This window comes from Crocuta crocuta, unplaced genomic scaffold, assembly GCF_008692635.1.
Source record: "Crocuta crocuta isolate KB4526 unplaced genomic scaffold, BGI_CrCroc_1.0 scaffold30, whole genome shotgun sequence".
Taxonomy (NCBI): Eukaryota; Metazoa; Chordata; class Mammalia; order Carnivora; family Hyaenidae; genus Crocuta; species Crocuta crocuta.
Window position 1 is genome coordinate 12,575,634 of NW_027528345.1, and position 19,021 is coordinate 12,594,654.

A 19,021-nucleotide genomic window follows, 5' to 3' on the forward strand; every position below is an offset into this window, starting at 1 on the left:
CCCGTGATGACGGCCGAGCAGCCGCTGAAGCCCGCGCGCTCGCCGGAGGGGCGGTGGTGCAGCTGGCGGCTCATGCTGCGGGACCCGCTGCGGTCAAGTGCGAGAGCCGGGACAGGGGTGCAGCTGCGCCGGTCAGCCTGGCTCGCCCCTAGCCCCTTAAATAGGAGGCTGGAGGCAGCCTAATTTGTACGTCTGGAACACCTATTAGCCACATGGGGCCTCTCGGGTTCTCCGTTTAGGAAATTACCACCTCTCTCGGAGATATTTGTCTCCCCCCACACACAGTGAACTCCCCATGAATCCCCTATAAAATGGCCCTGAACCCTGCATTTGCTTTACTCACCTCCTGCATTATAATAATTTGGCTACCTTATCTCCACTTGCTGCCCTCCAATTACTGGGGTTATCGCTGTCAAGATCTGTGGTGGAAGCTTCCAGTGGGTCTGGCTGGGGGGTGGAGGAGACACCCTTTAGAGGTGGAGGGGCTGGTAGAATGGAACAGATGTGCAGGCAGGTTCTGCTTGGAAAGACATGATCAGGGTCAGGAATATTCCAGAGAATCATCCCTAGCCTGTGGGCTGCTGCTTTCCCCAGGCTTCTGAATAAAGACAGTGCTGACTTCCTGGAAGGAAGTCCCAGAGGGTAGAAATTTCTGGCCTATCTGCAAGGAATTCTCTGTCTGTTGAGGATGACCAGACCCAGTGACAGAGTTAAGGCTCTGGTCACAATAGCTGGGGGGCAGGGGGACTTTGGGCCAGAGCCAAAAACATTTCTGGAATAAAAATGAGGGAGATACTAGAGGACATGGCACAGGAAAGCTTTAGGAAGATGGTATTTCATGGGATTGGGTTTTTTTTCTTTTACTTTAATAGTAGAAGAGGATCATTCATCCCATCCAAGGAACCTCTGATATGGACATTTGCTGCCCTGACATTTCTGATTCTGGATCAAAATGTGACTGACTATTAAGAACAAGTCGAGAAAGGCTGAGGAAGCCTCCTCCAATCTGAAAAATTAAGAACTAGATTCTGGAACTTCATTCCAAATAAACTCCCAGAATAACTTTTCCAATCTATCCCAATTTCATTTTTCCAACTTAAGTTGCCTCTAATTCTTCTCTTCTATTAGAAACAGCCCCTCCCAGGGGTAGCTGGGTGCATCAGTGGGTTGGTTAAGCAGCGACTTCAGCTCAGGTTTGGCTCCGGTCATGATCTTCCAGGTGGTGAGTTCTAGCCCCATATCTGGCTCTGTGCTGACAGCCTGAGTCGGCTTGGGATTCTGTTTCTGCCCCTCCCATGCTCACACTCCCTTCCCATAGTGCTCTTCTGGCACCCTGGTGGGGTTCTGCTTCATCACTCTTATGGCTCAGTCTGTCTGAGTCCTGGGTATGTGTCCCATTTCCACCATCAGGTTAACAGGTCCCTCTGGATTAGCCCTTCCCTCCCCTGCTCACCGGCGCTCCTTCCTAACCTTGGCCCCAGGTACATTCAGGATTATTGTGAAACTGACTGGTGCTTAGGACAAGGCTCATTGCTGTGCCCTCAGTTATATCCTGGAGACTGGACTCCCCCTTAGAGCTCTTGTGGGGTGGCTAGATGGTACCTGGGGGAAATTGAGTGACACAGCGTCCACTGAACCAATCACAGAGCATAATAACAGCCAAGGCGTTTTACTCCACAGGGAACGAGGCTCTGGGGACATCCGTGAGTGATAGACACGGCGCCAGCCACAGATAAACAGATAGAGGAGTCTGGAATGTGCTGGGTGGAAAAGACAGTGGGCTCTCTATGCTGCCTCAGGGGAAACATCACAGTCTATTCCCTCTGGAGAGGGGAGGGTCACTGCCAATGAAGCCGGGTGACCAGCAAGCCCTTCAAGAAGTTCAAGGTTATGCTTTCCATTATTTCTTGAGATTGTTTCCTACGCCCCATAAATGTAGCCAGTTTTTTCCCCACAAGTGCAAGAGAGGGTTTATTAACTCTGACCATTGAGAATAGAAGAGAGGAAAAGTATGTATTGAAACAGGAGAAACTTACATAGGATGAGCTTTCAAAGGGAGCCTTTGAAGTGTCCTTTTTTTCTGGAAACTTTCTAAGGAGTTGAGCCGGTGCATCTGGAACCAAGCCACTTCTGCCCGGGGTCAGGCAACAGGCAGGATGACCTTTTCTTATCTTCCCATGAGGGGCTGACTGGCAGGATGAATCAGGACCTCCCGAAGCCCCAGGCTCACCTTCCTTACAGATTATGGAGAGACAAAAGTGGCATTTTGAAGGCATGGGATGCATAGGGGTGTGGGCAGATCAAAAGGTAGCTGAGGTCTGGGAGGAGGGCTTCGCATTGGAGCTGCCTCTGAAAGCAGCATACTGTCATCTCGGGCTCCGGTGACTACCTCTGCCATTAGTTCTGGGTGGGAGCAACTCCTGCTTTGGTAGCCTATGCTAGAAGCATCACCTTGGAAACCAGAGCTCAACAACAAAGGACGGACAGACAGATCCTCGAAGCAAGGCTCTGCAAGCATGGTACAATTAAACTGGCTCCCCTTTGCCCGGGAACAGTAGTTCTTAGGAGATTCATAGGTATCGTGTAGAAAAAAAGTGTGGAAATGGATTCTTTGTTGGGTTAAAAAAAAAAAAAGGTTAAGCAGGCTTCATATTACAAGACGTTTTTAGATACATCACTATACTTAGGAAAGCTGCACCAATGATGCTCCAAACTCAGTGTTTTCCAAAGACAGTGACTGGGAAGTGGCTTTTTTTCTACTTTTTAACATTTCAAAATTTTGTCATATGAGCATATAATGGTTTTACAGATGAGTTACTTAAAAAAAGAAAACCAGAGGAGAAAGGGAAGCCGACTGATTCTAGTATCAGAAATAAAGCACTGTTCTTGTCTAAAAAAAAAAAAAAAAAATGTGGTGTGTCTGTGTGTGTGTTTCCAAGACTTTGTTTGACCATAGAGCCCTCTTTGGGGCCAGCTGTCTTATAGGAACCAGCGTTTTCAAGGAATATGCTTTAAGACACATCGAACAAGTTATCTCTATTTCACCGTTAGATAGACTTACATTTCCCAAATCCAAACAGTCTTACAATATCTCCTCAAAAACATGAAGGAGAACTAAATATAATTACTATAGCGTGCGGCCTGATCTGGTCTATGGCACTGTGCCCAGCATTACATTGTCAAAGTCAAAGGAAAGTTATTTGCTTGGACAGGGCACACGGGCCAGCACCATCCCAGCACTGCTCAGGGGGAAAGAATTTTCGGGCTGGTGACCAATGCCGGAAGGTTGTACCAGAGACTTCCGATACTCACCAAGTATCCTCCCTCTCGTCCTCATTTCCCAGCCTCCTTTCGAGTTCGTTTGGGACTTGGGACCATGTTGGCCACTTAAATGTGAGTGACATCTAGGATGAGACAGTTATCAGCTCATGTGTGTCTTTCATCTCACTTTTCCCCTTTTCCAGTAAGTAACCTTGAGGCCACATGTCCCATGTGGCAGGGCTACAAGACAGAAGCACCTTGTAGGTGGGTCTGTGGGACACCCACTGCGAGAACCATGTAGGATTGTTGCCCAAATCGGTCTTGGACTTCTGTGCGTTTAGTTAAGACACTGAGACCTCAGGGTTTGTCCACTGAGGCAGCCGGTGTTCATATTCTGATCTAAGCATAGAAGTTGGATGATAGAGGGGCGCCTGGGTGGCTTAGTCGGTTAAGCGTCCAACTTTCGCTTAGGTCATGATCTCGCGGTTCGTGGGTTCGAGCCCCGCGTCGGGCTCTGTGCTGACTGCCAGCTCAGGGCCTGGAGCCTGTTTCGGTCTGTGACTCCCTCTCTCTCTGACCCTCCCCTGCTCACGCTATCTCTCTCTCTCTCCTAGAAATAAATTTAAAAAAAATTAAAAAAAAAAAAAGAAGTTGGATGATAGAAATATCTCTTAATAGACAATGCTTTTTCTCTTTAGTTCACTGATTGCTATCAGACCTTCTGCCCTTCACATCTCAGGCTTTTTGAAAGACTAGTCTATCCTAGTAATGCTAAGAGTGACAGTAGTAACAATGATATAATAGCAACTATTTATTGAACACATACTATGTGCCAGAGATTGAGTAAAATGGTTCTCATGCATTCTTTAATTAAACTTAATTCTCATGACAACTTTATGTAGGAACGTCTATTTTTTTCTTTCTTTTTTTTAAATATTTAACGATTTATTTATTTTTGAGAGAGAGAGAGACAGCATAAGCAGGGGAGGGTCAGAGAGAGAGAACACAGAATCAGAAGAGAGGCTCCAGGCTCTGAGCGAGCTGTCAGCACAGAGCCCAACGTGGGGCTCGAACCCGCGAACTGTGAGATCATGACCTGAGCCGAAGCCAGACGCTTAACCGACTGAGCCACCCAGGCGCCCCAGGAACTTCTATTATTAACTTCTTTATACCGATAAAGACACTAAGACTCATGGAGCAGAAGTATTTTGCCTAAGTCACATAGTGAGTGGCAGAGGGGGACTCAAACCTGGGTCCGTCTGACACTCAAGGTGTTAGCTTCTCCCATGAGCACTATGGTGTAAAATCCCAGCTCTGCGGCAGATTGAGAGGGCCTCTCTGAGGCGGCTAGTGCCGCCCTCCCCAGCCCCCAGGGCCGGTGCCCCCTCCCTCTCCACCTGCTGTTACTCCTCTGGTGGCCTTCTCTGACCTCCCTGGAGCTCCTCACTCTCCTCTGTGCTGTCTCTGTATCTTGTCTTGAAACCATTATCCCACTGTGTTACAGTTACATTTATTACCATTATGTCACCATCAAGGGCAGGGACCAGGTTTGCATATCACTATATCCCCAACCCTAACTATGTGCCAGGTACATGCAAGATACTCAAGAAATATCCATCGAACTGATTACAAGTTCTTTACTGGCCCCAAGAGTGTATTCCCTGAGACTAATTATCCTGCCAGCTGATTCTCCTTTGGGCAATAAATAAATTAGCAGATAGTTTATGACATGGTCTCTTTTTTTAGTGTTTATTTATATTTTGAGAGACAGAGAGAGACAGAGTGCAAGCTGGGGAGGGGTAGAGAGAGAGGAGACACAGAATCCGAAGCAGGCTACAGGCTCTGAGCTGTCAGCACAGTGCCTGACACGGGGCTCGAACTCACGAGCCATGAGAGCATTACCTGGGCTAAAGCCAGAAGCTTAACTGACTGAGCCACCTAGGCACCCCCTGAGATGGTCTCTTTAAAGTTTGGAGCTTATAAATTGCTTTGCCACCACTAAACACCTCTTTTCAGTGAGAAGATTTAGTCAAGTTTTTGAGCAAAGAAAATTGAGGACAAGATTCTGTTTCCACTGACATTTATTAAGTACGAACTTTGTACCAGGAATTGCATAAGACACATTTACATTGCCTCATTTTGGCTTAACAATAATCCAGGGGTGACTGGTCTGCCTATTTTGTAGCTAAAGGAACGAGGCTCAAAAGTCTTGAGAGCTTTACTCGTAATCCCGAGTCAGTTGCAGAGTCTGAATCTGAATTCAAAGCCATGGACTTGAACTCTAGGGTTCTCTGAACCTGCAGTGACCCTGTTCAGATGTACCTGTGAGTCGCAGCCTGAATGAACGCTAGCCTCTTACTGGCTCTTTGCATCCTGTCAGCATCATCACGGCCTGGGAACCCAGCAGAAGTCTCTCAGCACAAGGGTGTTTTGGAAGCTGAGCAGTGTGTGTAACAGAGATGGCACGGGCTTCTACACATAGGCATTCACTTCACCAAAGACCAAGGGAACATAGCTCATTGCTTTGAAGAGAATCTGCTTGTAGGGACACGTGGGCAGCTCAGTCGGTTAAGCATCCAACTTCTGCTCAGGTCATGATTGTGAGTTAAAGCCCTGCATCAGGCTCTGTGCTGACAGCTCAGAGCCTGGAGCCTGCTTCAGATTCTGTGCCTCCCTCTCTGCCTCTCCTTCCCTTGCACTCTATCTGTCTCTCAAAAATAAACAAACATTGAAAAAAAATTTTTAACGAGATTCTACTTCAGCCTTTTCCCAGAGAACAGGGAACAGCCATAACTCAAGCCCCAGGCTTCCCAGAACTGGCTTTCTGCTGTCTCTTGACCAATTTTAAATCCTGCCACAAGACAAGCAAGTGTCGCCTCTCTCCCCCTGCTGACAATCTGCATGTTTTTAAAGATTGCCCGTGCACTGGAATACTGGCCTGAGAAAAACGTGACTCGAAGGCGTGGTTGCTGGGGAAGGGGTCATAGATGACTAGGGAATATCACAAAATCCAGTGGGATCCTGTGGTAGGCGCAAGGATCTTTCTCGCAGATTAAAAGATACTTTGTGGGGTGCCTGGCTGGCTCAGTCGGTTAAGCATCTGACTTCGGCTCTGGTCATGATCTCTTGGTTCATGAGTTCAAGCCCCGCATTGGGCTCTGTGCTGACAGCCAGCTCAGAGACTGGAACCGGCTTTGGATTCTGTGTCTCGCTCTCTCTCTTCCCTTCCCCTGCTCACTCCCTATCTCTCATAAGTAAATAAATGCTAAAGAAATTTTTTTTAAAATAAAAGATACTTTGGGGTGCTATGCACCAGAGCTCCATGCCCCGGGTTTCAGGTCATTTACCTCCACATATAGCAAATATGTGGTCTGAAATGAGGATTCCCTTAGGAGACAGAAGCAGCCTGGTCCTGCATGAATTTTATTAATTTTATTGGTGAAATGCAGAAACAGAAAGGTAAGACCTGAACAAGGACAGGAACTCACATATTGAGGGCACAAATCCCTTTGTTGATAAGACTCATCTCCAGGGCTACTCCCAGCTCTATATACATGCAGGGGCCATGCAAGATAGAGCCCATTACTTGGTGTGGGACCTGAGTGGGTGTTGATGTAACAGGAGACAGGCTCTGTGGGTCCATCGGTGGCCTTGTAATCCCATGAACCCATGCAGCATGTAGCCAAATAACTCCCGTGAAGGGGGTGACTGCTGAGAGAGACCTTCCTCTGCAGGGAGGCATGCAGGCTAGGGAAAGATTTGGGTCTTCATCATTGGCTTCCGGAAGGGGAGGCTGAGTTAGGGGGTCTCTCAGGATGGAGGCAGAAGGAAGGGCTAGACTCCAGATTCTAGAGGAAGGAAGAACAAGGCAGGAGGTGGAAGAGAGGAAAAGTCAGCGGCAAGGAGAAGCAAGAAGGAGACGACAATAAATGTGACGCAGGAGTTTCCTGGAGAAGGGAGTCCAGAGGAAAGCAGGGTCAGTCGGTCGATGGGGAAATGCATCTTCACTTTATCTTGTGGTTTTCTTGGTGGGGGAGCTCAGAGCTGAGGTCTTCCCCTGGGGGTCCTTGAATTCATTTGCGCTGCCCAGCCTGGTTTTGGTCTCCCCGCGGGGGCCGAAGTTCCCACTGCCAGTGACACAGCCCCCCGACAGCATGCCGTAGCCCCCCGAGACAGAGCTGGGCCGGAAACCGAAGGCGCCGGAACCGCTGAAACCAAAGCCCGCTCCTGTGCCCGTGGTCCCGGCCGAGGTGCTGCTGATGACCGCTGTGGGGGGTGGAGGGAGGAGCGATAAGTGTATGTCCTAGGAGAGGGGTGACACCAAGTCCCCTCCAATCTCCCACCCACAGTTAGCTTAAATGTCTCCCTCTTAACAAACCCTTCACATCAACTGTGGACTCTAATGATATATCCTCAACTCCTGAGCAGCTCAAGCACTGGAAAAACAGCCCAGATCCTACAGGACCCCCAAATCGGGCACCTTCTCCTTCTTTGAACAAAGAGGAATAGCAAGAGCTTCCCCTAAAGCATCACATAAGCCAGTAGGGCTTGCATTTAACTTGAGAACACACTCTTCATTTTTTTCAAAGAATTCCCTGACTGCTTGATTTAGGGAAGGTTTTGCTGGCCTGTCTTAGAAGGAAACCGAGCTGACCGCTGTGGAGCCTGCACTCACACTGGTGGCGCAGTGTGCAGAGCACCGGTCTCTGCTCTCTGGTCTCAGGAGGTGGGCTTTTCCTGCTCACAGCTTCCATCACACAGGAAACTGGGGTGGGGGTGGGGGGAGGCAGAAAAGGGTGGGCTGAGAGCTTTGTCCCAGCATAGGTGAGATCTCTGGGGACATAGGAAATGTGAGGGATCAGAATGTGATGGGAGGCTGGCAGTGGGAACTCCACCGAGGAAGAGAGGACAGGTCTCAGCAAGGAAGGAGGCTGTGACCAGGTGACCTACCAGTCAGAGCCCAGGATGCTCCATGGGGGCCTGGTGGCTGGCACCCATTTACTCTGTGCTCATTAACAGGCTACAAATATTCCCTCAGAGGCATGGAATACTCACAAATGCTCACAGAGTTGGTGTACTCTCCAGACATCCTGTGCAGAGGGAAAAGCGTAGGTGAATCGCCAATGCTTGGAACCCAAGTTCCCCATACCGCAGCTTGAAATCCTCAGCCACACGAGCCCCGCCTCCACGAGCCCCTCAGCCGGCCAGATGGCGTCAGTGCACTTGCATGTCTCTATGCTTTGCACCTCCCCGCCACCCCGACACAGTCTACCCTTCCCACGTCAGACACGTGCCAACCTGCAAACTTGGGGCCCCCAATAACAACAACACCTCTCAGGGCCCCTCCTCTGGGTTGCTCTTTATCCCATTTCTTCTACTGCCTGAATAAATACACATGTGGAAATATCTGCATCAGAAGGTGCCACTAAGGAACTAACCGTCTGATTTTAGGCCCACTAACTTCTCCTCTGTGAGTCTCAGCACTACAATGATGCTCGACTAGAACAAGCTTTTCACATGTCAGTGTTTCATGTACCACCCTTCTGACTGGCTATGACCCTGTACAACTGACACTGTTATATATTTAGTATCTTTCATGGACTTTGCCTTTTATACCAAAAAATGCATTTCTCTTAAAAAGAAGTTTTATGGGGCTCCTAGGTGGCTTGGTCTGTTAAGCGTCCAACTTTTGGCTTCAGCTCAGGTCATCATCTCATGGTTTTGTGAGATGGAACCCCACATCAGGCTCTGTGCTCACAGTGCAGAGCTTGCTTTGGGTTCTCTCTCCCTCTCTCTCTCTGCCCCTATCCCACTCACATGCTCTCGCTCTCTCTCTCTCTCTCTCTCTCAAAATAAATAAACTTAGAAAAAAATTAAAGAAGTTTTCTTTCACCAGGGTAAATAGAAAACCAACACTACCTGACCAAAAAGGATAAAAAAAATAGTTACAGTAAAAATAAATATGATGTAAATAAAGCAACTTAAGAATTTGCTGTCTGGGGGCGCCTGGGTGGCTTAGTGTTAAGCGTCCGACTTTTGCTTAGGTCATGATCTTGCGGTTCATGGATTGGAGCCCTGCGTCGGGCTCTGTGCTGACTGCCAGCTCAGAGCCTGGAGCCTGTTTCAGTCTGTGACTCCCTCTCTCTCTGACCCTCCCCTGCTCACACTGTCTCTCTCTCTCTCTCTCTCTCTCCTAGAAATAAACTTAAAAAAACATTAAAAAAATTAAAAAAAAAAAAAGAATTTGCTGTCTGCTAGAGGCTCTGAACCTGGGATCTCGTGTCTCTTTACTTACAGGGATATTTGCAAGGGTCAGAGCAGGGTTAAAGACACAACAGCACCACCTTGAGATTTTCTCCCTATCATGGTCTGGAGAATCACAAGAAAACTGTAAAGGCGATCGCTGTCTCAGTAACTGACCAGATTCTGTTTAAAAGCTATGTTTGTCAGGACCTGAAAAGCATCTCCAGCCACCCCAGCAACCTCTCCCACACTCTGAGACACTGAGTCAGAAAAGTCCAAAAGTTCTTCCAGCTCTAACACTCTAAGACCCCTCCCACCACCCACCTGCACTCTTCGCCCTCCAGCAGCTTGCGGTAGGTGGCGATCTCCACGTCCAGGGCCAGCTTCGTGCTCATGAGCTCCTGGTACTCCCGCAGCATTCGGGCCAGCTCCTCCTTGGCCTGGTGCAGGGCGGCCTCCAGCTCGTCCAGCTTGGCCCGGGCGTCCTTCAGGGCGCAATCACCCCGCTGCTCGGCATCGGCGATGGCCGTCTCCAGGTTAGAGCACTGCGGGGCAGGAGGTAGCATTTTTCCCTGAATTCTAGGGCAGGCACTCTGAGCCTCACTTCACCTCTCATCCCCAATGTGTTCACTGTGGTCAGACCCTCCTTTGCCTGGTCCCAATTCCTACAGCAAAGCCACATCCATGGTGATAGAGTCCCATCAACTGGGTCAGGGAGGATTTTTACTCTCAGCCACTTGGCTTTCTGAAAAGGCCCTTGCAATCATTCCAGACTTCAGATGGGAGGTAAGTGTGGAGGATGAGACCAGGGCTCCATTTAAGAAAGTGGGTTCTGAGATGAAGGATGAAGAGTGAGAGAGGGGCCTGGGAGAGGATGTGTGACAGACGGTTCACGCCTCCCTTGAGAGTGAGCCGGGAACCCCCAAAGCCTTTTCACCTGCTTCTTCACACTCTCGATCTCTGAGCGCAGCCTTTGGATAAGCCGAGTCAGTTCGGAGATCTCGTTCTTGGTGTGTTTGAGGTCATCCCCATGCCGGCCGGCTACTAGCTGGAGCTCCTGGAACTAGAGAGCCAGAGGGCAAAGTCAGCCTGGCAGACTATGCCTTTGCCTTCAGAATGTGACGGAGGTGGGTAGGGGTCCCCAACTTCACCAGGCCTGTCAACAGCCTCCCACTCAAACATCTATCTGTTCATGGGATTTATTTGTTTGCCTTAAGCACAGTTATCTCACTGAAGGTTACATTTGGCCACAAAGACTGTTGAAAGCGTTTTGTTTTCCACACTGCAACTTTATAACACACGACTCCAACTATGACACTCTTCTACTGATAGCCCTTCAAAGTCAAGGTCAAATTCAAACCATGAGCATGGCATCAAGGTGCTTTGAGATTTACATCCACCAGTCTCTCCAGACTTACCTTTCACTACCCCTGCCCATCATCTACCTGCTGCTACACCTGTGCTGAACTGTTCCCTAAATGTCCCTGTGCTCTCCAGTCTCTGCCTCTGCCTGGGAAACACTTCCTCATCCATTTCCCTTTTTCCCTAGCTAGTTCCAACTTATCCAAAGCACAGTTGCTTCCTCCAGAAGGTCTTCCTTGATCTTCCTTGATTGGGTGTACTTCTGGGTACTCCCTACCACTCCAGTCCATAGATCTTACCATACTGTACTTAAAGCACACCTTTCTGTGTCTTCCCCATCAGACTTAGCATGACTGGATGACAGGGACCTGTATCCTCTGTGACTTCCCCTTCATAGCTCAGCTGGGCCCTGGGCTACTGGAACTGTTTCTGGACATGGAGGAACATTGTGTGTGTGTGTGTGTGTGTGTGTGTGTGTGTGTGTGTGTGTGTCTGTTTGTCTGTCTGTCTGTCTGTCTGCCTGCCTGTTGTCTGTCTGTCCGATGGTGGTAGTAGTTGTAGATTCTGCTAGTCCAACACCACTAGCCATGAATTTGAGGTCATCTACACTCCTGCCTTGATGTCATCCATTGAACAGTCAACAGAAGAGTATTTTAGTTCTACTCCAGAATCTGGCTTATGAGAAACTTGGAAACGTGTGACACTCAGAACTCTGGTGGCTGTGCACTGCTTCTCTCTGTGTAACTGGTGGTTGGCCTTGTTCGTTGTCATATCTGACCCTAACAAGGCCATAGAGTTATGATTCCTCTTAAAAACATCAGTTTCCCTGGAAGACAGAAAGGCTTCTCACTATGTTCCTGTGTTTTATCTTTGGTACTGATCTTGGGATGATAAACACTGGGGCAGGACTTCCCTGCTTCTCTGCAAGGCTATGTGAAGAGGATGGTCCTCCCTACAAACCAACAGGAAAGGAGACACTAATTTCCTCAGTTCTGACACCAAACAGTCTCCTTCTGACTCAAACAGGTAAGTATCCTTCTCCACTCTGCTCCCTGCCCACCCCAAGCTTTCACTATAAATTCCTCTTAACAGAGTCATGTCCTAATTTTTTGTCTGAACACTGTGGAATTGGTAGTCAATCATCTAGATTCAAATCCAGCTTTGTTACTTTCTAGATAAGTGACCATGGCAAATTACTCAAATGCCCTGATCCCTTCCGTCTTCATCTTTGAAAGACCTTCTAATTCTGTTGCTAGAACTACACTAATGAAACTTTGGTCAGTAAGTGCTTACCTCCAATTAGAGACTTGCAGGTATGGATAACCCCTATACAGCAAAGGATCCAAAACTCACTTCTGTGTATACTTGCCTAATTCTTCTGTAAGGAGCCTGGGGTTAAGCACTGGCCACTGACAATCCAGAGTACCTGGGCCACATGGCCGTCACTGACACTGGCTTGCAGCAGTCACATGGAGGAACTCGGGAACTGGAGACTTGGGTTTGAGCATTTATCAAGCAGCCCTGGCCTGTGTTGCTTGGACCTCCCTCCTTTCCTCCCACCCCTGCTGACCACATCTTTCTGTCCCTATGATAGCAAGGAGGCAGAGGGAGAGACAAGATAAGGTCTCAAGTGTGTGAATTTCCCCTGAGAAAGAACCTGATAAACAGCAAGGAACAATTAGGAAATTGCCATCTGACCTGAGAAACCAAATTATCTAAAGAATCATTTACCCACCCATGACCCATTAGAGGAGTTAAGATCATACTCCCCCTTTATCCTTGTAATTGGGCTTGAATGAAAGGTAGGGATTACCTGATCTCAGATCACATTCAAGAGACCCCCTAATTTATTGTAATTAATGAAGGAGTTGAGATGCTAACTACCCGTGTTTCCTCCCCTCAGTTCAAACCCTTCAGCCATCAGGAAGTCAGTTCTGACCTATCCCACCTGGTCCCCTAACCTCTGTCACCCCAGCATCAAGGACTCTGTACCATATTCATTTGCACTCAGCTCTGGGTGTCTGTCAATGGTTGCCACAGTCTTATCTTCTCCTCCCTTTGGGTATACCCCAGAACCCAGGACAGCACTTTGCTCCCAAAAAATATGTGGGCCGTGGTGAGCCATGGACTCTGAGGAAGTGTTCAGCCCACCTTGGTCTGGTACAGCGCCTCAGCCTCTGCCTTGCTCTTCAGGGCGATCTCCTCATACTGGGCACGGACCTCTGTGATGATGCTATCCAGGTCCAGGCTGCGGTTGTTGTCCATGGACAGGATGACAGATGTGTCACTGATGTGGGACTGGATCTGAGCAACCTCCTACATGGGAAAGAAGGAAGCATGAAATGCCATTTGTGGATGGAGGAAGGCCAAGGTGATGACCCTTTCATAGCAGGAGAGCCCCTAGACTTTCCCCCGCCAAGTATAAACAAGCTGTATTCCCCAAAGTCCCCCAGCCCAGATGTTTCAATACCACATCTGAAAACTGATGAATGAATTGGAAATATCCCAGGAAGAAAACAGCCTGAACAGATAGAAAACACATAGAAAACATCTATCTGTCACTTGAGACAGGTCAGGAGTTGCCGGATGCTGGCTCCAGCAGGTCCAGGGGTCCCTGAAGGATGGACGGTGTTGGTGAGAGAGAGAGAGAGAGCCCCGAGATTCTTTCTGATCACCAGGCAGCCATCTCTGTCCTGTTGGTTGTGGTGTCTTTATTTATAGGTCAAACGATAGCATGACATCATAAAGAGTAATTTTTACAATGGATAACTCTTTGTGATAAGATGTTTTGGAAAGTGTACAGAAGCAGGTTTTATAGAAATATCCTTGCAGAACTATTCCAATTATAGTGAGGTTAAGTAAATCTGATAACAGGGTATTCTTAGTAAAAGACAGGATACATATTTTTTCTAAGTTAATAATGCTAAGGTTAGGTCAAAGGTTAAGCGTATAGATGGGCTAAGAGTCATTCTGTCTGGCTCACAAGAGGACAAATGTTTTTAAACTGGTTAAGAAGTGGGCACCCTCCTACACTGTTGGTGGGAATGTAAACTGGTACAGCCCCTCTGGAAAACAGTGTGGAAGTTCCTNTAAAATAAATTAATATGGAAGATTTCAAAAAAATAAAAAATAAACTGGTTAAGAAGTTGTTTGTGGAAACCTTTTTGACTTGATGCTGAATGTGTAAACACCATGGAGGCCCTAAATGTGTCAGCCTTTGTTTTTGGGTTATGTCTTAGCTACTCTTACCTATCTTCATCCCAGCCACCCTTGTAAGGGAGGGTGTTTGCAGAAAGTAGGCCTTGGGGAAGGGACTGCCATACATCACCAGTTAGAAAAGGTGTAAGTATTAACTTCAGTTCTACCCTTATCTGTTCCTTAACTCTAAATTAGGCTCTTTGTCTCAGGGCCAGGCTCAATTGTAACTCTTGTGTTCTTAACCCCCTTTATTATCTAAGTCTTGGATCTGCAAGGCCCATAGGAAGAGCCTTTTGACAATCATCCACAGAGCTTTCATCTAAAATCTCTTTTGTAAAGGCAGGAATATGCTTTTCCTTATGAGGTATCTGTGTTCAGAATATCAGTCTGATATGGAATATTGTGAGGCCTGGTCAATACCAGCAGGCTTATTTCCAACATGAGCCAGTAGTAGCAGAAAGAGATACCAGTTTTCATTTCTCATGGCAGGAGCTGTGCAAACACTGCCATTTCCTTGCTGTGACTGCCATCCAGAGAGACTGGTGCGGCTCCCAGCAAGGAGTAAAGAATATAGAGGGGAAATAGCCTGGCCACCACACAAGAGGCCCTAAGGACACAGGAGCCCACATATGCTTGGCCAACAGGCTCAGGCTTTAAGCCAGATGATCAGAGGTAGTAGAAAGGGTGTGAGGACTCCCCACATTCATCCCTGGAGATTCCTGCTCAAGACCCAGGGAGACACTCCAAGTGGCAGAGAGAAGACAGGCAGAAATGAGAATATCCTTGGCTGAACACCAGTGTATCAAGGACCCATGGCTTCCTCAAAGAAGTGAGACCGTGACTGGGCATCCCAGGCTTGGACTGATGGTACACATCAGTTTGGAGGCAGCAGGATAGATGTCACTCTTTCCTTTGATCTACACTCCCTGGGCATCTCCTGGGCTCTTAAAGTTACTAAGGAATGAGTAACCACTCATTCACATGTCTGTCCTTTCAGGAGACAGGGTTAGGGATGGGGCTGGGGGATGGAGTCTTACCCCTTCGTACAGACATTTGAAGAACTTGATTTCTCCATCCAGGGCATCCACCTTGGCTTGCAGGTCCACCTTGCTCATGTAAGCCGCATCCACATCCTAAAGGAACCCAGAGACCCCTTGATATTGCCCTCTTCAAGCCCAGACAAGGGTTCTCCCGGGAACTGACATCCAAGCACCAACACTGAGACAAGCTGCCCCCAGGGAATGGAGTGAAGACTCAGGGGCGAGAACATAACTTCCACCCGAGACTCACTGAGAGCCTCTGGAACTCCTCTGTGACTCCATCCAAAATGGAATCTTGTTTTTCCCTCTATTTCTCAAAGAGAGAGTACAGGAGGGAGGGCTATCTCCCATAGGGGGTCATTCAGCAGTCAGAGCCCAGGGCAGACACAGAGCTTTGTCAGAGACAGGCAGAGCTGGCAGGTAAGCCTGGAGCCCTTTGCAAAGCACATCCTGTTCCCCAAGCCAAAGTGGACATGACCTGGGCATGGGCTATCTACATCTGGGCTCCTACCCACTCACACCAAATATAAAGAGCTGACAAGGCAATGTATTCTAAGTAAATATCAAGGTGTCCCAAGATGTTCCAAGCAACACATCCTTCCATCTTCTTCTGGCACTTTAGGTCCTGGTCATTCTACAAGGAGCACAGACCTCAGTCTCCTATCTGCTACCTCTCCCACCCTCCACACTCTACCGCCCAGGTGACAGGCATATGCACCTCCTCCTCACCTTCTTAAGCACCACAAATTCATTCTCAGCAGTTGTGCGCTTGTTAATTTCTTCCTCATACCTATAGGAAAAGCATCTCATGAGCAAGGTATGTGTGTGTGTTCTCATCACGAAAGCAGAAAAGAGGTGCCCACTCTATGTATCTTTTAGCAGGTATTATTCTACGTCTTTGCAAATCTGTCCAACTCACTAAGACTACTTGGCCAGAACTTTCAGACAGGGTTTGAAAGTGACTCTGGCCAGGGGACAGGATAGTTTTGGGTCTGGTTTCTCCCTGGTGCCTGGGGAGTAACTAGGTTCTTCCTCCTCCCATTCAGTGTCCAAATCACAGGAACATGCTGCTACCCCTTTTAGCCATGACTCTTGCATCACTCCAGCTGCCTGACACCCTTGCTAGTAACTTTACCCCATCCCAAAGCATGAGTCTTAAGGAACCTAGAACTATCCCCCCAGACAGGAAAAAGAGCATGGCCCGAAAGTCTAGGACCTAAATAAAATGAGAGAAACTCCAACTCCCTGACTTGCTGGTTTGGGGGAGGGGTGTTTTCTGGGAACTTGGGAGACCTTTGAGGGAGCTTAGGAGCTGAGAGGCTCTCTCAAGTGGGGAGCAGGAGGGAGTGTGCCATGGAGGTGGCCACTTGCCAGGACAGCACTGCCACAGCCTGAGAGGCTGACTACCCACTGTCCAGACTGTCCATTCACCCAGAGAGGGCCCTCATCTTGCCGAGGCAAGGGAACTCAGGATGGTCCACTGTCACCCAAGCTCAATGTCCCCGAGCATGTGTCCCAGTGCCTGCTGGGAAAGCCCAGCTCTGGCAGGTCGGTCAGCCTGGTTGTGGGGCTGCGCTCACCTCTTCTTGTAGTCCTCCACCACGTTCCGCATGCTCCGCAGCTCCGAGTCCAGCCTCACCCTGTCCCCGGACAGCGTCTCCAGCTGCTTCCGCAGGTTGCTGATGTAGCCCTCGAGGATGGGCTCCAGGTTGTTCTTGCAGTTGTTCAGGTCCAGCTGCTGCAGCAGCTCCCACTTGGTCTCCAGCACCTGGTTCTGCTGCTCCAGGAACCGCACCTGGGGCCAAAATCAACAGAGACTCTGTCAATAGGGAGGGCTGTGAGGTTTCCTTTCCTGGACAGTGGCTGTGTTGTCCTATGCTACATTCACTTAAAGCATAAGCCTCAGGACTCAGAAAAGGTCCCTCACACCCCTCCCCATCCAGGGCCCTTTGTCTGACTGAGGTTCTCTTTGTTAGGGGAAACCCCTAATATAGGGCGGGGCCTTATCATCTTCATTTACCACTATAATACCTGTCTAAATCTGCAATGGACCAGTGTCCACAGGCAGCCAAGTCCTGAGACATGTAAGCTGGCCTCGTACTGGCCTTCACACTCTTGGGCATCTCTGCTCAGGGCCTGGTGGTCTGGCCTGTGCTCTGCCTGCTCTCTGTCTCCACCATCACGGAGGAGGGAGGCACTCAGCTGATTGGGGATCTTGGGCCCTCCTATGTCGCTTTGAGCATTTCTCTAGGGGAAGAACAAGCATTCTCAAGCTGTAGCCTACAAATACCATACCATTCCCTTGCTCATAATGCTCTGGTGGTTCCACATCACCTGCAGAGTCCAGTCCAAATTTCTCCTTGTGCTCTTCACCATGTGCCCACCCCCTGCCTCCTCTACCACTCACCTGATACTCACACAAAACCAAGTTCTCCCCCATTCTCCGGATGAATCCTACCATGCTACATGGGGCTCCTTCCTCTCTCTAGGTTTCTTTTCCCCACCTCCATCCAGTGAACCCCTATTCATGCTTTGCCACCCTACTCATTGCCCCCCCTGGAGAGCTTCCCCTGCTCCCCTGTGCTCAGGAAGTCTCTAATTCTCAAGGCCCTGCTACCCCTTTTTTCCTCAGGGGTTCTTGAACTCAAGTGGGCATCAGCATTACCTGGGGGCTCCTGGGCCCCACTGCTTGTGATTTAATAGATAGGAGGCGGGGCCTGAGAATGTGCATTTCTACAGGTAGCTGACGCTGTTGGTTCGGTGAGCACTGTTGAGGACCACTGCTCTAGTGCATCACTCCTCCCCATATGTCTCACCTCATAGGTTGGGTGTATTATAATCTATGAGTCCATCCTTCAACCAGAATCTGAGCTGGTCTGGGTCCCATGAGAGGAGAGATTGGGTCTCACAGCTTTATAGAAATCTTTGGCTGTGATGGGCCTCTTCTTTGTCTGGCTTCCTAGTTTCATAAACTGTCATTCTCCTACTTCTCAACTCAGAGGCTACTTCCCCTGCCTCTTGGAAACGTTCCCAAACCAAGCTCCTGCCTCCTCCTGCCCCTTCTCGGACCACTCCCACCCTCAGTCCTGATGTCTGGGTTTGTCCAGTTCTTCCCTACCCTGTTCTTGATGTGTCTGCATCTTGGGGAGGTGTCTGTCTCAGACAGGAAGCCCCCTGAGGGCAGCAAAGGTAGAAGAAGGAAGAGGATCTATGCTTGGCTTGTTCCAAAAGGCCCACCTTGTCGATGAAGGAGGCGAACTTGTTGTTCAGAGCCTTGATCTGCTCCCGTTCTTGACTGCGCACTTTCTGGATCTCAGGGTCCAGCTCCACGTTGAGGGGGGCCAGGAGGTTCTTGTTGATGGTGACCTGGTGGATGCCCCCTGGAGGGCACACAGTCGAACACGCAGGCCCGAGGGCCACACTGCCAAACATACTGCTGGCAAAGCCACTGGCCCGGCTTTGACCAAACCCATAGCCCCCGGACCGCCCATTGCTGCTGGCCATGTTGAGGGAGATGCTCCGGGTGCCCCCAAGGCTGTAGAGGCTCCGGCTTCCGAAGCCCCCACTGAGCCCTTTGCCCCCTGCCCGGTAGCAGGATGAGCTGCCCCCTGAGAGCACTGCCGAGCAGCCGCTGAAGCCCCCCTTGGTGGCGGCTCCCGACTTGTAGGTGAACTGGCGATTCATGCTGGGGAGGCCAGAGAGATGGACTAACACACTAAACCTTAGCTGAGATGCAATTCACCAGCCTACAATCTTGGGCTCCCCCTTTATAAGGCTCAGGAGGGAGCCACTGCCCTAATTTGTGGGTTTAGTTTGCCTGGGAGCAAAGAATCATTTTCTCCCAGCAAAATCAGAGACACCAGGTAAGTAACTTGAAAATCCCCAAAGTGCTGGGCTTGCAAGGCTTGCTCATGTAA

General features: G+C 49.2%; 2 protein-coding genes across 3 annotated transcripts in view; both read right to left on the bottom strand.

Moving 5' to 3' along the window:
* KRT72 (keratin 72) overlaps nt 1–74 on the bottom strand; it is an 11,997-nt gene extending 11,923 nt beyond the window's left edge. For both annotated transcript variants that reach the window (XM_077753454.1, XM_077753453.1), the window contains exon 1: nt 1–74. This exon is cut by the window's left edge and continues 208 nt beyond it. In XM_077753454.1, coding sequence (XP_077609580.1) covers nt 1–74 — 74 coding nt within the window.
* Nucleotides 75–7,150: 7,076 nt separating this feature from the next.
* On the bottom strand, nt 7,151–18,788 carry LOC144222787 (keratin, type II cytoskeletal 73). The gene is made up of 9 exons (XM_077753452.1): nt 18,342–18,788; nt 16,685–16,899; nt 15,834–15,894; nt 15,102–15,197; nt 13,018–13,182; nt 10,442–10,567; nt 9,829–10,049; nt 8,317–8,351; nt 7,151–7,527 (listed from the first exon to the last, which is right to left on the bottom strand). Exons 1-9 carry the CDS (start codon nt 18,786–18,788, stop codon nt 7,271–7,273), a joined length of 1,623 nt encoding a protein of 540 aa, XP_077609578.1. The 3' UTR covers nt 7,151–7,270.
* Nucleotides 18,789–19,021: the final 233 nt, after the last annotated feature.

Excerpts from the sequence above, each read along its gene's own strand:
- LOC144222787 (XM_077753452.1), bottom strand. The coding sequence starts at position 18,788 with ATGAATCGCCAGTTCACCTACAAGTCGGGAGCCGCCACCAAGGGGGGC. Across the intron at positions 8,352-9,828 it reads CTGGAGGGCGAAGAGTGCAG|GATGTCTGGAGAGTACACCA; the intron begins GTGGGTGGTGGG and ends CCCTCTGCACAG. Across the intron at positions 7,528-8,316 it reads CACCAACTCTGTGAGCATTT|CGGTCATCAGCAGCACCTCG; the intron begins GTGAGTATTCCA and ends CACCCCCCACAG.